We start from the raw sequence: 14,707 nt of genomic DNA on the forward strand, positions 1-14,707 counted from the left end.
CGATGATCATTCATATGAGGAAAAACTCATTGCTAACAATGCTTGAGGAAAACAGGATTTACTTGATGAATAGGTTTTACCATCAAGCTGCTATGGTTTCCCAATGGACAGGTGACTATGGCTCAAACATCATAAATAAGCTTAAGGAGTTTGGAAAACACACGAAGTTTGCACATTTTACTTTTGATCGTAAGTCTTGAGCTTTGCATTAGTAATTAATTACACTAAATGCTTTAGGTACTAAAAAGTAATACCGAGTGGAGGGGCTATCTTTAAGACAAGATATGGATATTCATCGTACAAAATGTTAATTTATTATTCAGAGTTGACAAAAGAGAGGAAGGAAATATTGGTTGAGAATATAGTTGATGAAGAGAACATTGAAGAAACACAAGATCCATTGGTAAGGAAAAGGAAGCCCTCAGAAAGAATTATCAAGCTTAAGCTGAAAAATGTAATGCATGATCCAGATGGAGGTGGTTTAACATCTGAGACAACAATTACGTTGGAGTGATGTTGTTATGGATGGGGGGTTAGTTGGGCAGAAATCTTTTGGTAGCTCTTTTTGTGAAATTATTGGTAACAAGCTTCCAATTTATTGACAACATGTTATCAGATAGGATTTTTGAACAATGATGGCTTGTAAACATTGTTGTAAATTGGAAATTTGGTTCTGATTGTTACAAACCTCTATGTATGTATTTAGTTATGTTGTTTATAAAGAATGTTGTTTGTAGTAAGTACAATGCCATTTTGCAGTGCGTAGTACATTATGAATTTCTTGTTAATTCTTTTCATATTAACTGTCCCATATGACTTTATATTACAACCTTCAAAATGTTTTTGACATCCTATTACAAATGTCCCATAAGACTAAAACACCAAATTTCCAAAAGAAGGATCTAATACATCTTTCACCCAACATAAAACCGTAGGGTTGTTTCTGTTTCTGAAATTGCCATGAGGATTTTTCCATGACAAAGCAATAGTTGTAGACCGTGTAGAAAAACTTGCCATAAAAAAGAAGAAAGAGTCTATTTTGTTGCGAGGAGGAAGAAGTCAGAGATGAGATTTTGATTTCTAACGTTCAAAACCCTTATTTGTAAAATGGTAACATGCTGAAACCGGCTACCAGGTCTTAATATGGTCAATTAGAAACAAAAAATCCATTTACAACTAATTTAGAATCAGAGTGTAAAACTTGTGGATTTTATGGTAATAACGGAAAATATAATAACATTTAGTACTATATCATCTTTTATACTTTCCAATTAAAGATTTGATATAATAAATACTTTATATTGGTTATTTGGTTAAGTTTCTTCAAAAAAAAAAAAAAAAAACATTTAATATCATAGAGCTTAAAAATAATAGATTTGATAAAACATTTTTAAATAAATAATCTAAAGGACAGGTTGGTTGGCTCAAATCCTATATAATTAGGTGGAGCCTAATTTCACATATTCTCATGTTTGTTTTAATTTTTGAAAAATAATTAAAATCTTAAATGAGATGAAATTTCAATTAAGAAGGGAAACTTCATTCCATCAATGTCATCCTTTCAGCTTCTACCACTACTACCTTCGATCACACATACCATCACTACCACCTCTCAGCTTCTACCACTACTACCTTCGATCACACATACCATCACTACCACTGCCAACTCTATCATCACCACCACTTATACCACCATTCATCGCCACCGCCACCGCCACCGCCTCCACCATCCATAAACAACATCAACACCACCATCACCGTTACCAGTTGTCACCAACCGCCACCACAAACATTGCTACCATTTTATTATTTTTATAATTTATATAATATATTATATATTATTGAAAGCAAATTGATTTGATACGTCTACAAACTAGAATAAAAAAAATCAGATTTTAATTCATAAAAAATTCCATTTCTTTGATAATTTTCAATTCCTTATAATATATTATAAGAACGTCGTCCCATTTCTTTAATAAATTTCAATTCCTTCATAATATATTATAATTGTAAGAACCTAACACCACCTAAACATAAAAAGTTGTTATTTTAGAAAAACTTTTAAAAAGATATAAAAACATAACTATATATTTTTGTTAAGGAAGATAAATAAAAGTTATCCCAAAAAGATAGTGGATTAACTTGAGAGATCTTTTTTAAGTTGATTTTATCCAACAAAAAATTAAATTTTGGTATCAACAACTTTAATAACTTTAAATGATTAAATGCAGGTTGTAGATAATAGTATTTTATCAACAATTGTTGTGAAAGTGAATAAACACGTGGTGGTAAGATAGACATTCAGATTCTCATCGTTCTCCAATGGGCCAAAAATATTAAGAACCCAAAACGAAACAGCAATCCATCATCTCATATATCATCACACATTAGTGGGTAGGTAGCTTAGCTGCCATTCGCCATTTATTATTCAATTTCAAGCCTTTCAATTTCAACTAAAAGTCTTCGTCTTCTACACACACACACACATTCAGAAAGATGGGTTTCAGGAACAAGTTGCTAGTATGCACCACAATAGTAAGTGAAACCAGAGATGAAATGGTGAAATCAATGGAGAAAGCTAAAGAAGAAGGTGCAGATCTTGTTGAGCTTTGTATAGATTCCATGTCTCCCTTCCATCTTTCTGAAGTCGAGCTTCTTCTCAAACAAAGAACTCTCCCTGCAATTGTTTCTTACAGGTACCCTCGTCTTTCTTTTATTTACACTTTCGTAACCTTCTTTTTAGTATATTACCCTTTTTTACCCTTGCACCAATCTCATGTCTTAATCATACAATAAGAAAAAAAGAAACCCAAAATCGTCATTTACTGTATCAAGTTGTATGCTTTATTACTATTTTGCCCTTACGCCAATCCCATTTCGTCGACTTCACATCCTTAAATCTTTAACTCAATCAAGTTGAAATTTTTATGTTACTCTTTTGCCCTTAAATCTTTAACTCGATCAAAATAATAAGGCAATTTCGACTTGATTATGCTGCATTGCGCAAAAAAAAAAAAAAAAAAAAAAGCAAATCACCTTTTCGTTCACCAGTTGACAAATCATTGGGAATTTTTAGAGGGTTGGTTTAGTAATTTTACATTGGTTGTTCTGTTTCCATCATCCACATACTGGGTGTTGTATTGTTGAATCAGTTTTAACTTTTCACGTAAATTCCGAATTTGCCCTTGTGGGTTTTGGTCAAATTTGGTCCATAAAGTTGACAAGAGCAAGACAAAATATGGTGATGGTGGGGTTATATTTGTAAAATAATAGAAAGGTAGGCGAAGAAGACGAGAGTCCAGGTACAGATGCACATGGAAACTGGACGCCACAAGTGGTTGGTAGGTGGCTATGTCATCCATGACTATTCTTCTTAGTAAATTAATTAATAAATATCTAAAAATAAGATACTATAAGTATAAGAAGAGTTATTAATATCTGAAATGTTTTAAAACAAACTACTGCAATATCAAGAACCCTGAACCAAGGGATGTTCTAAAAATACCGTTTTGGAGTCTTGGGATATGAGGAAATAATCTTACCCTTTTTTTTTTTTTTTGGTTTATCAAAATAATCATCATGTCTAAAATATGGACACTTCGAGCTAAAGATTATGTCATACTAAGAGTCTGTTTTTCTGGCAAAAAAAAAAAGTACATTTCAAAGTCTTATTTCAGCCTTATATTTTGGATTTCGGATTTGAACAGAAAAAAACTTGTTTCTGAATTTGAAGTACAAATCTAAAATCCCAAATTTCTAGGAAAATTATTTGTTTTTACTTAAATCTAACAAACAAAAAAAAAACATAGAAAACTAGAGTAAATACGGTACAATAGCATAAAATGTGACATCTGGCAGATAAATTAGGGTCTTAGACATTTTGAAATGTGCATTTCGAAGATTGGTAGAGTTTTTGAAAAACAATTGTGCCATTTGGAATAAAAAGTTACACATTATATATTTATGGAAATCTGAAATGCCTATACCCAAAAGGGTGGTTACTTTCGCAAATGCCTAAAATTAATAATTTTTTCTATATTTTTAAAAATCGTAGGTCATTTTTGTGAATATATACCCGAATCAATCAGTTTCAAGATATATATTTTATATATAAACTAGGTGTAAAATACATATAATATACGGGTTTATTAAAAAAAGATTAAATAACAAAATATAAATAATAAATATTTTTTAAAATAAAATTTTGAAATAAGGTGAAAAACATATTAATTATAATTTATTATCATATTTATTACATTTAATACTTTACGTATATAACTATAAGTATGGATATTATTTTATTTTAAATAAATCACAAAATGAGTGTCAAACGTTATAACATATTGACATGTAATAAAATTGAATTTTATTTATTATTATATTTAGATTGTAGATTAAACATCTAATAAAAAATATATAATTAACATTTCCTGCATCTTGTCGGGATCCTTTTAAGTTAAAAGAAAGCATTAAGAATAGTTTTAGCATGTGGTATCATACATCGAGTCACTTATTCGAACCTTGGTTCACTTTTAAGTTTTAAGCTATATTATTTTTTGTAAGAAGAAATATCTGTTCGATATGATGATAGATTTTTATTTTATAAACCTAGTGGATCGAATAATAATATATCACCATCAATGAAAATATGATATCAAATCAATTCACCACTTCCATTAATGTTACATGGGTGTGGCAGTGGCAGAAGTTGGGACGCATTAATTCTGTGGCCATGTCAATCTCGTTCCTTGTCTTTAATGGTCATTAATTTTGGTGGTGGAGTTTATATTAAAAAAAAGATAAAAAGATTATATTCATTTAATAATTTCGTGTAAAAATATGTTTAATGGAAATACATTATACCACCTGTAGAATAATGTTATAACTTTTCTAATAAAATAATTCAAGAGGTTTCTAATTTTGAATGCATAGTATTTAAATCGACTAATATTTAAATAAGTAAGTTGAAATTGTTATATCTAATTACAATGTTTTTTTTCATTATAATATGTATATTAAAGCCATCATCCTTTTAAGTTTCAACTACATCGAAGTCCAAATTGAATATATTTATGAACTCATATTAACAGCAATGCAGATCTCTTTATTCTCTCAGCAAAAAAATCTTGGTTATAATATAAATTGTAAGCTTTGATATTTAAAAATTAAAATATCTTTTTGGTGATTAGAAGAAACGTTATTCTCGTGTTGAAGAAGTAGGTGGCAAAATCTCATAACAAGAGTCCATATCAAATAACTGGCCATATTTAGAATAATTTTGTTCCTTTTTCCAATATTGTCCAATAAAAATAAAAAGATACAATAGTATTAAAATGAATTTTGTTTAAAAATACAATATTTTCTTTACTTTTCACTTTAATTGATTTTTCGTTTGTTAATAATAAATTAATATGGGTAGTTTGATTTGTTTGGTGAATCATTATATGGGCTTTGGGCCGATCTCAGTTCATAATCGTAATGGGCCTAATCCGAACAAAACCGGACTTTGAAAATAGAAATAATACTCTATACTCTACTTGATGAACCGACAACTCTGTTCATAATTTACAGGTTAAATTCGCAGAAAAACTCATACAAAGGAGATTCGAAGAACAAATGTTTACAAGTTTTGAGGCTCGCCATCGAATTGGATGTCGAATTCGTCGAGATCGACTTTGAGGTAGTTCCAGTTATCGTTTTTAAAAGTCATCACATTGATTGATTTCCCCAAATTTCAGAAAGCGCATTCTAGTGAATTCTGCCTGGAGGCTCCTTAGAATGAACAGCTTTTCGTAAGGGGGTTTGGTTAAGTTGTGATGCGATGCTCTTCATTTGTGGTAATTTCAGCTGGCTTTCGATGTTATTGATGAACTTATGCAAAAACGAGAGAATAGTAAGATAATTGTATCAAGCCACGTGAAAAGCGGAGTTCGTTGCAAAGAAAAATTAGGCAATTTGCTCGTATGCCTCCAATCTACTGGAGCAGATATAATCAAAGTTGTGACAGATGTGGCTTATATTACTGATGTAGCACCAGCCTTTCATGTCCTCACGCATTCCCATGTATGAACTCGCCTTCTCGCAAAATTTACAGCTTTACTTCTTTCCAATACTTGTAAAACCCTAGACTCTGCATGGAATGTGTAGGTCCCTGTGATTGTAAGAGCCGTTGGAGATAGAGGTCTTATCAGCCAATTGTTGGGCCCAAAATATGGCGCCTTCATGGTTTATGGTTCATTAGGAGACAAATCGATACCTGGCTTGCCACCTCTTCTCAGCATCAAGAACGTTTATAAACTCGATAATGTGGACATAGATACAAAAGTATTTGGTGTTGTCTCAAATCCAGTAGGTCACAGCAAAGGTCCTCTGCTACATAATCCAGCTTTCAGATACTGCAATTATAATGGAATTTATGTCCCCCTCCTGGTTGATAACATCAAGGAGTTTCTCAGAGTATTTTCATGTAACGACTTTGCTGGTTTCAGGTACTTGATCTAATCACAAAACTAGTTTTCAAAGTTCATCAGTTAAAAACATAACACTGTTATTGATTAGGTCTTTCTAATGCATTCATTCATGTATTCTCTTTGATGGAACAAATAGCATTGGTCTGCCACATAAGGAATCAGCAGTAGCATGCTGTGATGAAGTTGACTCCCTTGCTAAGGTAAGAAACTAAGAACTAAGAATAACCTAATCTAAGTGAAATCAAGGCATTATCTGCAATTAAAATATGAAAACGTTAAAGCTGATTCTACACATTCTTTTCCGATTATCATTCAGTCAATTGGAGCTGTAAACACCATTGTTAGGCGGCCCACTGATGGAAAGCTCATTGGTTACAACACAGATTGTGATGCTTGCATCACTGCAATAGAAGATGCACTTCGAGGTTGGTAGCATTAGCATTATAACTTATGCAATGATCATATAGTTTATTATTTTTGAATCAGTAATTCATGTTTATCGATGAACAGAGAGACAGATTTCAAATGGGGATGTAGTAAATGTGTCCCCAATTTCTGGAAGATTGTTTGTGTTAGTTGGAGCAGGAGGTGCTGGAAGAGCACTAGCTTTTGGTGCCAAAAGCAAAGGAGCACGAGTCGTGATTTTTAACCGAAATTTTGGTAATTAAACTTTAAAAGTTTGTGTGTTTTTTTTTTTTTAATCTTAATGTTATGAATCTCTTCTGTTGACTTTATAAAATTCCTAAAACAGAGAGAGCAGAGTCTCTTGCACGAGCAGTTTCAGGGGAGGCTTTGCCTATCGAACAATTGGATGCATATTGCCCTGAAAATGGAATGATTCTTGCAAATTGCTCTGCTATTGGCATGGAACCAGATGTACACCTGACACCAGTTTCCAAGGTTCTCTTTTCTTAATATGGAATATGTTGCATTTATGAAAGTGGGATTATGAATTAAAATGTTTTTGACATGAACAGGAGAATTTGAGATCGTATGATCTTGTATTTGATGCGGTTTATACACCTAGAAACACACGGCTATTGCAGGAGGCTGTAGAGGTGGGAGTTACAGTAGTGAGTGGTGTTGAGATGTTCATTAGACAAGCTCTTGGCCAGTTCAGATTGTTCACCAATGGATTAGGTATTCATTTTTTTATCAATGTTAGTTTTAAGTTAAATTGAAATTAGAAAGTATTGTGTTCATTTCTTAGAAGAAATATATACTTGCTTCCACGAGTAAACAAGAAAGTATTTGGTACAAGTTGATAAAAATCCAAGGAATATGCTCTGTTTAAAATTTGTTTTTTATGTTGTTTGTTGCAGCACCTGAGGATTTCATGCGCAAGGTTGTATTAGAACAATTTTGACCATTCAACCCTCCTCAGTCCTCACCATATAAAATATATATATTTTTATCAAAATTCAAAACCACACATTGGCGGAAGAGAACAAAACCACAAATACATTTGGCAGATGAGAAATTCCGTAAATCTTGAAAAAGAGAAGGGATTCAGATAAGAAGATGATTTGTGAATTGCTGTTTTAGAAGCAAGTACTTGGTTGTTATTATTATTATTATTATTATTATTATTATTATTATTATTATTATTGTTGTTGTTGTTGTTGAATTAATTGGAAATTGGAATTATTGTATATTGTATATATAGCTTCGCTTTTGAGTTAATAATGGAGTGCAAGTGCTTCAACGGCTTGAACCGTTTATCGGAGGTTGTGACTTTAAGTAATATTTTTTAATCAATATTTGGAATAGCAAACAAGCGCTCAAACAAACGGTTTTTTTTAGTCGCCGATGAATATTATGATGTGCGTTAAACACGTGAAACATATAAAAAAAAATGTATATAGATATTGCAAATACTTATAAAAAAATCAGGGTTATTAATATTATTGAAATGTATAAAAAATACATTGAAATCGGTAATATATATATATATATATATATATATATATATATATATATATATATATATATATATATATATATATATATATATATATATATATATAGGTTCAGTTTCATTTGAGACCATTCTAATTTTGTGAGACCGTGAGACCATATGTATATATATATATATATATATATATATATATATATATATATATATATAGGTTCAGTTTCATTTGAGACCATTCTAATTTTGTGAAACCGTGAGACCAAATCTAAAAATAATTTTAAAATGCAAAATAAATGGAAAAATCCAAAAAAAAAAAATTTTAAATATTATTTTCGGAACTTGAATTAACTAAAAAAATATAAAAAAAATATAAAAAATTCTGTTTTTTTTTTGAAAAATACGTGAAATATTCTAAATAAAATATTACACTGACATATTCTAAAAAATAATTTTAAAATGCAAAATAAATGGAAAAATCTAAAATTCTTTTTTTAAATATTATTTTCGGAACTTAAATTAACTAAAAAAAATTTTAAAAAAAATCTATTTTTTTTTAAAATACGTGAAATATTCTAAATAGAATATTACAATGTACATATTCTAAAAATAATTTTAAAATGCAAAATAAATGGAAAAATCAAAAAATTCTTTTTTTTTAATATTATTTTCGGAACATGAATTAACTAAAAAAAATATAAAAAAATAAAAAAATGCGTCTCACGGTCTCACAAAATATAGGTGGTCTCAAATGAACCTAACCCTATATATATATATATATATATATATATATATATATATATATATATATATATATATATATATATATATATATATATATATATATATATATATATAGTCGTTGAAAGACTTCTTTGTAAATAATATTTTTTGTTTTATTAGTTGAACAAACTTGTTCGTCACATATGAGTATCTTCAAGTATTTTTTATTTGGGACACGGGAAACAAATACATATATTTGACCATGCATGAAAACGGGTCTATGCAAGTATAATCTAACATTTGACAATGTACTTTCAAAATACATTGTTGTTTTATGGTTATATTATGAAATAGAACTGTTTATTTAAAAAAAATAGCAACTTATTTATGTTCTTTCAAAATGAATCATATAAACCACTCACAATATTAAATATAAAAAACCTATAACCAATAAATGTAAAAACAATTATGTTTGCTCGATTTAAATATTGTTCATGATTCACTGAAAATGCCAAAAGACAGAAATGACACACAACTTACTTGTTATTATGAGACGGATTAAACAATTTAAACATATGATGATGCCTATTTTTTTTTATGATAATGATAAGATAATGGAAAAATGAATGCTTGCTTCACGACATTTGCGGACGTTTGAGTAAGGTATGTGGTCTTAACTGCTAAGTATTCGTATCATTTAAATATAGCTATTAAATGGTTGTTCAAGATGAATTAAAAAAAATGTTTTCTTGTTGCTTCGATGCTAAATAGATATAAAAAAATTGATTTTCATTATATACTCATTTAGTACAAAAGTAGCTAACCGAAATTAAAGCATGGACAATATCAGTAAGGAAATTGGTAAATTGAGGTTCTATTTCTTAAACATGTGATAAGGTAGAGACATACCAAGACATGCATTTAAAAGCTTGAATTCATTCATCACTGCCTCAATGGGTTCAACGGACAACCCTAAACAGATAAAAAAAAAGTTAAAAAAATTCAAATAAAGATTATTAAAATAGGGCCGAATTGATGAGAATGTTAAAAAGATAGCGGTGTCGATAACCCATAATTGGATGAATAGGGGATCTATTAAACAAATTAAGATGGAAATAACCTACTGAGAAGATACATGAATACAACACCAAACGATCCTAAAAAGTTAATGAAAAGAAATGTCAATTGTAAGAAATGGAATAGAATATTTTTAGAAGGCATGAAATTTGCCAGATGAGTATAACATGTACATCCGACTACCAACATAGACCAATTGTAGCAACTTTTGCATTATTTGACCAATTTTAGCATTATTAGCATCCTAACTTTCATATAAAAAATTTCTTTTTTGCATCTGACCAAACTAATGTTTTTATCATTATGATCATTCTGTAATTTACATTCTTGAGAGTTTTGAAAGTACATTGTTATATATCGGCTTTTTTTTAAACTACAAAGAAGTATGTTTTGACCATTTTTGCATCATATAAAAACCATATAGGTTCTTTTAGTACCATTGCAATCATACATTCATATACAATTATTATTTTTCACATCAGACCAACTCGGTGTTTTAGCATTATTGTCATCCTATATTATACATTCTTTATAGTTTTGAAAAGTTCGTTGCAATTTCTCATTTCTTTTTGAAAATTCGTTGTTATTTCTTGTTGCTTTTAAAAATAAGTTTTTGACTATTTTTTTGTATCAGACCAAATTTGAAGGTTATTTTTCCATTATTACCATGGTATATGTTCCATTTCATTTTTATTATTTGAATATATAGTTTTTGTACTTCAAAACCAATAAGAAGATAAAAATATTGACTATATATTAACCGACTCTCTATAATGTATAATTAAAAATCAAGATAATGTGATCATAATTTATTGATGTTAGTTGAAATGTAATTTATTTGAGGATGAGGTTAGTTTTGGTTATTTATTTGGGAAGTATAATATGTATTATGTAGTAAAAGTGCTTACCTTTTGAATTTAGCGTTTGTTACTTTAGAATTTTATTTTGGCTTGACATAGCCATGATTATCTCATATTTAATACTTTGCTCTTCTTGCACCTTTACTACCTGTGACCTGTATTCATAAAATCAAGATTTAATATTTTTTAAAAACAAATATAGACAAGAAACTTTTCAACTCAATGAATATGCTAAAAGAGACATGAGACTTGGCTTTTGTGAGATTAATAATACCAAATTGAACCAGTTTCTGCAAAATAATTTAAGAACCGAGAAAACATGATTGCCCAAATATCTAATATTATTATTTAAGTCATAACCTGTTACTTGCCAATAAAATTCAAAATTTCAGCCAAAAGTTTGTTACATGTAAGGTTCTAAATAACGTAAGGTATGGCTTGACGGCAAGGTAAAGTCATAACCTGTTACTTGCCAATGAAATTCAAATTTTCAGCCAAAAGTTTGTTACATGCAAGGTTCTAAATAACGTAAGGTGTGGCTTGACGGCAAGGTAAAGTTAAGTCATCACAAGTATTGGCGAGTCATGCTGTTTTTCAAGGCGTGACTATATTATATACATTAAAAGATATAAATCATATAATTATTGAATTTTATCAAATATATGAAGTTTTTAGAAGTGTTATACTAATATCTAATAGAAAAACGTTAACAAAAACTCATTTATTATAGGCCCGATAAAAAAAAAATGCGCCTTGGAAAAAACTCACGCCATACGCGATAATGTGTGTCTTGACATGTTATTTGGGCGCCACGCTTCACAAAACCACCTTGGACGTTTTCGTAACTGCTACACCATGCCTCGTGTCATGGCACGCCTTGAGGCACGCCATGACGCGCTTTTTAGAACCATGGTTACATGTCATCAAAGTTGAAAAAAATCAGTTAAAATTAGATGAGGATATTAATTTAAAAATTGTCTTTTTGTTGGTTGTATTTTCTGATGGCTAAAACAATTATGAGGCCAATCATAATCCTTAAAAACCATCATAGCCGAATCATAAATCGGTAAATCAACAAAATAGAATACCACAGTCGTAGATAGTAATCCAGTTAGAACATCTCTTTCTAAAAGATCAAGAAATGGACAATTTATTTTAATCTTATCACGTTGATAAAAGTCATAACAAAGTGCAATAGATTTAAAATCGATAGTTTACGATAAATATAAAGATGAAGCCTTATCAGATATAGAAAAACCTAAGGACGGGACAAAAAAACACGTAACATTACAAAGTTGCAAACAACAAAACACGTGATTCTAAAAATCTATAAAATTTAAATTAAAAAAACAAAACAAAAACAAAACAAAATTTATACTTGGTTGTGCAGCAAGCATAGAGAACTTGTATAAGATTTTTTGAGACATTTCGCCAAACACCTAAGGTGCTTGTTATAATAACTTATCTTTTGACTGTAACATGACAAAAAAATCTAATGTTACAGGAAAGTGTAGGAAATGAACTAAATTTACATGTATTTAGATTATGCAAATTATTTTGAACAATGTTTCTTCAAAAATATACTTACTGTTGTTGCATACCTACATACAAAGTTTAATAAAAAAAAATATTAATTGTAATTATGCAATTTGATTATACCACATAAATATGACCACGTAGAAAATTTAAGAATCAAATAAAAAATTTGTCTATAATACCGTAAATCTGACATTCAAGAAAATAAAATCACTCCTAATTTAGATTCTAACTTCTTAGCCTACTTAAGATATGGTTCATGTATTAATATTTAGAGAAACCGATAGGCAAGAATGTTAGTATTAAGTGTTGTATATTGTTGTTATTGGTAAAAAAAACTAAGTTGTACTTTAAAATTGTAAGTTTTTTTTTTCATGGTAAGTATGTTACTATAATTTGTAAAAATATAAATCACATAGCTATTGATAGATAAAAAGAAATGTATGTTGCTATTGCAGTTTGTAAAGGTTGTTGAGGATCGAATCTAAGTTAATATGTTAAACATTTAATATGAAAAGTTATACATTGGTGTTTTGTTTGACTTAATCTAGACTAAATGATGTAATACGTTAAGCCAAAAAACCTTATTTAATGTTTTATGAAATTTTAAAAATAGAAACATAATGTTGTTAGTCATAGAAAGCAATCTTTGAAATGTTATATTTAATGTACAGGACAATATACAAATTAGAATATTTATAGTTTAACCCTTTCTAGATTAAATTGTTTATAAAATCCATCCCCTTAATAGTGTATACAAGATAAATTAAAAGAGACATTTAAAACACAAAAAAATCACAAACAGGTTACTGTTAAAAATGGTATAATAATGTACTTTAAAAGTACATTCCTAAAAATAGTATAATATGAAGTTATTATATTCGATAATAAGGTCAGAAACAATAATCAAGTTGAGATAGTCAAATAAACATAAATAGTAGCAGCAACCGTTTTGATCAATTTTTAAATTAAATTACTGATTTACCCTTCTGATGAACATTGTTCATACTAAATTAATGATTTACCCTTCAGATAAAAAATGGAAGTATCATGATAAAAAAATCATTTTAGTACACATGTCATCTCAATACCTATTGTTGAATTGCTTTTCGAGTCCAATGTTTTTCTAGTTTCCTAAGTCGAATTACCCTTTTGGCCTTATATTTCATTACTTAAAGGTTTCATGCATCTAGTTTGAAATAAAATTTAAATAAATCACATAAATTTAGGAGTTTATTGATACCTTCAAAAGGTAATTCGAATCTTCCTTCTTTATTCTATCCCAAATAAAATTACCTTTCTGCACCTAAACCTTAAAATCATACTTAACGTTTTAAAAAAAAAAATCCATCCAACAATATCAATACCTTTTAGTTATGATTTGAATTTAAAGTTATAACTACTGTAATTCAACCATCATATTAGGATATTAATTTACATTCAGATACTAAAAAAATACCTCTTTATTCCTATTATACCCTTATCCTCAATTTTCCATTTAGTATTACCATATATTTATCTTAACAGATTATTTAAGTTCTATATCAAAATTGCAATCCCTGTAATTTAGCCAACAATTTAAGATATTATATACAATAAAAAACAATAACTAGGTTGAGATAATCAAAGAAATAAAAATAGTAGCAGCTCACAGCTTGATCCATATTTAAATTAAATTATTGATTAACCATTCTGATGAACATTGTACATACTAAATTAATGATTTACCATTCGGATAAAAAATGGAATTATTATGCTAAATGAATACACAAAAAATTGATTACCATGAACAAGAAAATATGAAGGGGTGCATTTTTCATTTCATAAAAGTACTTTGTTATAATGTGTTTTAACTAGTTTCCATCAAAGTATATTATTTTTTTTCTAGATTAAATATTTTTTCCTGTTTATTTGAAAAGTTTCAGAAAATTAGTTGACCGATTTCATGTAATTTGTGATAAAGAAAATCTAAATATCTAAATACATATATTTGATACTGGAACAAAAAAAATATAAAAAACGAAAGAATGTACTGACCTTCTAGTGTACAACAACGAATGTTTGAAGCAGAGAATGATGATGGAAGTTATAAGCAATAAGAATGTTGTTGTATGAGAAGGTTTGAAGAA

The 14,707-nt window shown here is 28.9% G+C and overlaps 1 protein-coding gene across 1 annotated transcript; it reads left to right on the plus strand.

Annotated features, from left to right (window-relative positions):
• The first annotated feature begins 2,317 nt into the window (after positions 1-2,317).
• Positions 2,318-8,196, plus strand: LOC145011175 (bifunctional 3-dehydroquinate dehydratase/shikimate dehydrogenase, chloroplastic-like). The gene is made up of 10 exons (XM_078969833.1): positions 2,318-2,696; positions 5,572-5,680; positions 5,848-6,063; positions 6,148-6,488; positions 6,607-6,670; positions 6,787-6,895; positions 6,981-7,130; positions 7,222-7,370; positions 7,448-7,610; positions 7,793-8,196. Exons 1-10 carry the CDS (start codon positions 2,497-2,499, stop codon positions 7,834-7,836), a joined length of 1,545 nt encoding a protein of 514 aa, XP_078825959.1. The 5' UTR covers positions 2,318-2,496; the 3' UTR covers positions 7,837-8,196.
• Positions 8,197-14,707: the final 6,511 nt, after the last annotated feature.

Source organism: Lactuca saligna, chromosome 8 (assembly GCF_052625555.1).
Source record: "Lactuca saligna cultivar CGN05327 chromosome 8, ASM5262555v1, whole genome shotgun sequence".
Classification (NCBI taxonomy): Eukaryota; Viridiplantae; Streptophyta; class Magnoliopsida; order Asterales; family Asteraceae; genus Lactuca; species Lactuca saligna.

Coding starts and splice junctions, on each gene's coding strand:
- LOC145011175 (XM_078969833.1), top strand. CDS start 2,497: ATGGGTTTCAGGAACAAGTTGCTAGTATGCACCACAATAGTAAGTGAA. Junction 6,671..6,786: donor AAGTTGACTCCCTTGCTAAG/GTAAGAAACTAA, acceptor ATTATCATTCAG/TCAATTGGAGCTGTAAACAC. Junction 7,131..7,221: donor GATTTTTAACCGAAATTTTG/GTAATTAAACTT, acceptor TTCCTAAAACAG/AGAGAGCAGAGTCTCTTGCA.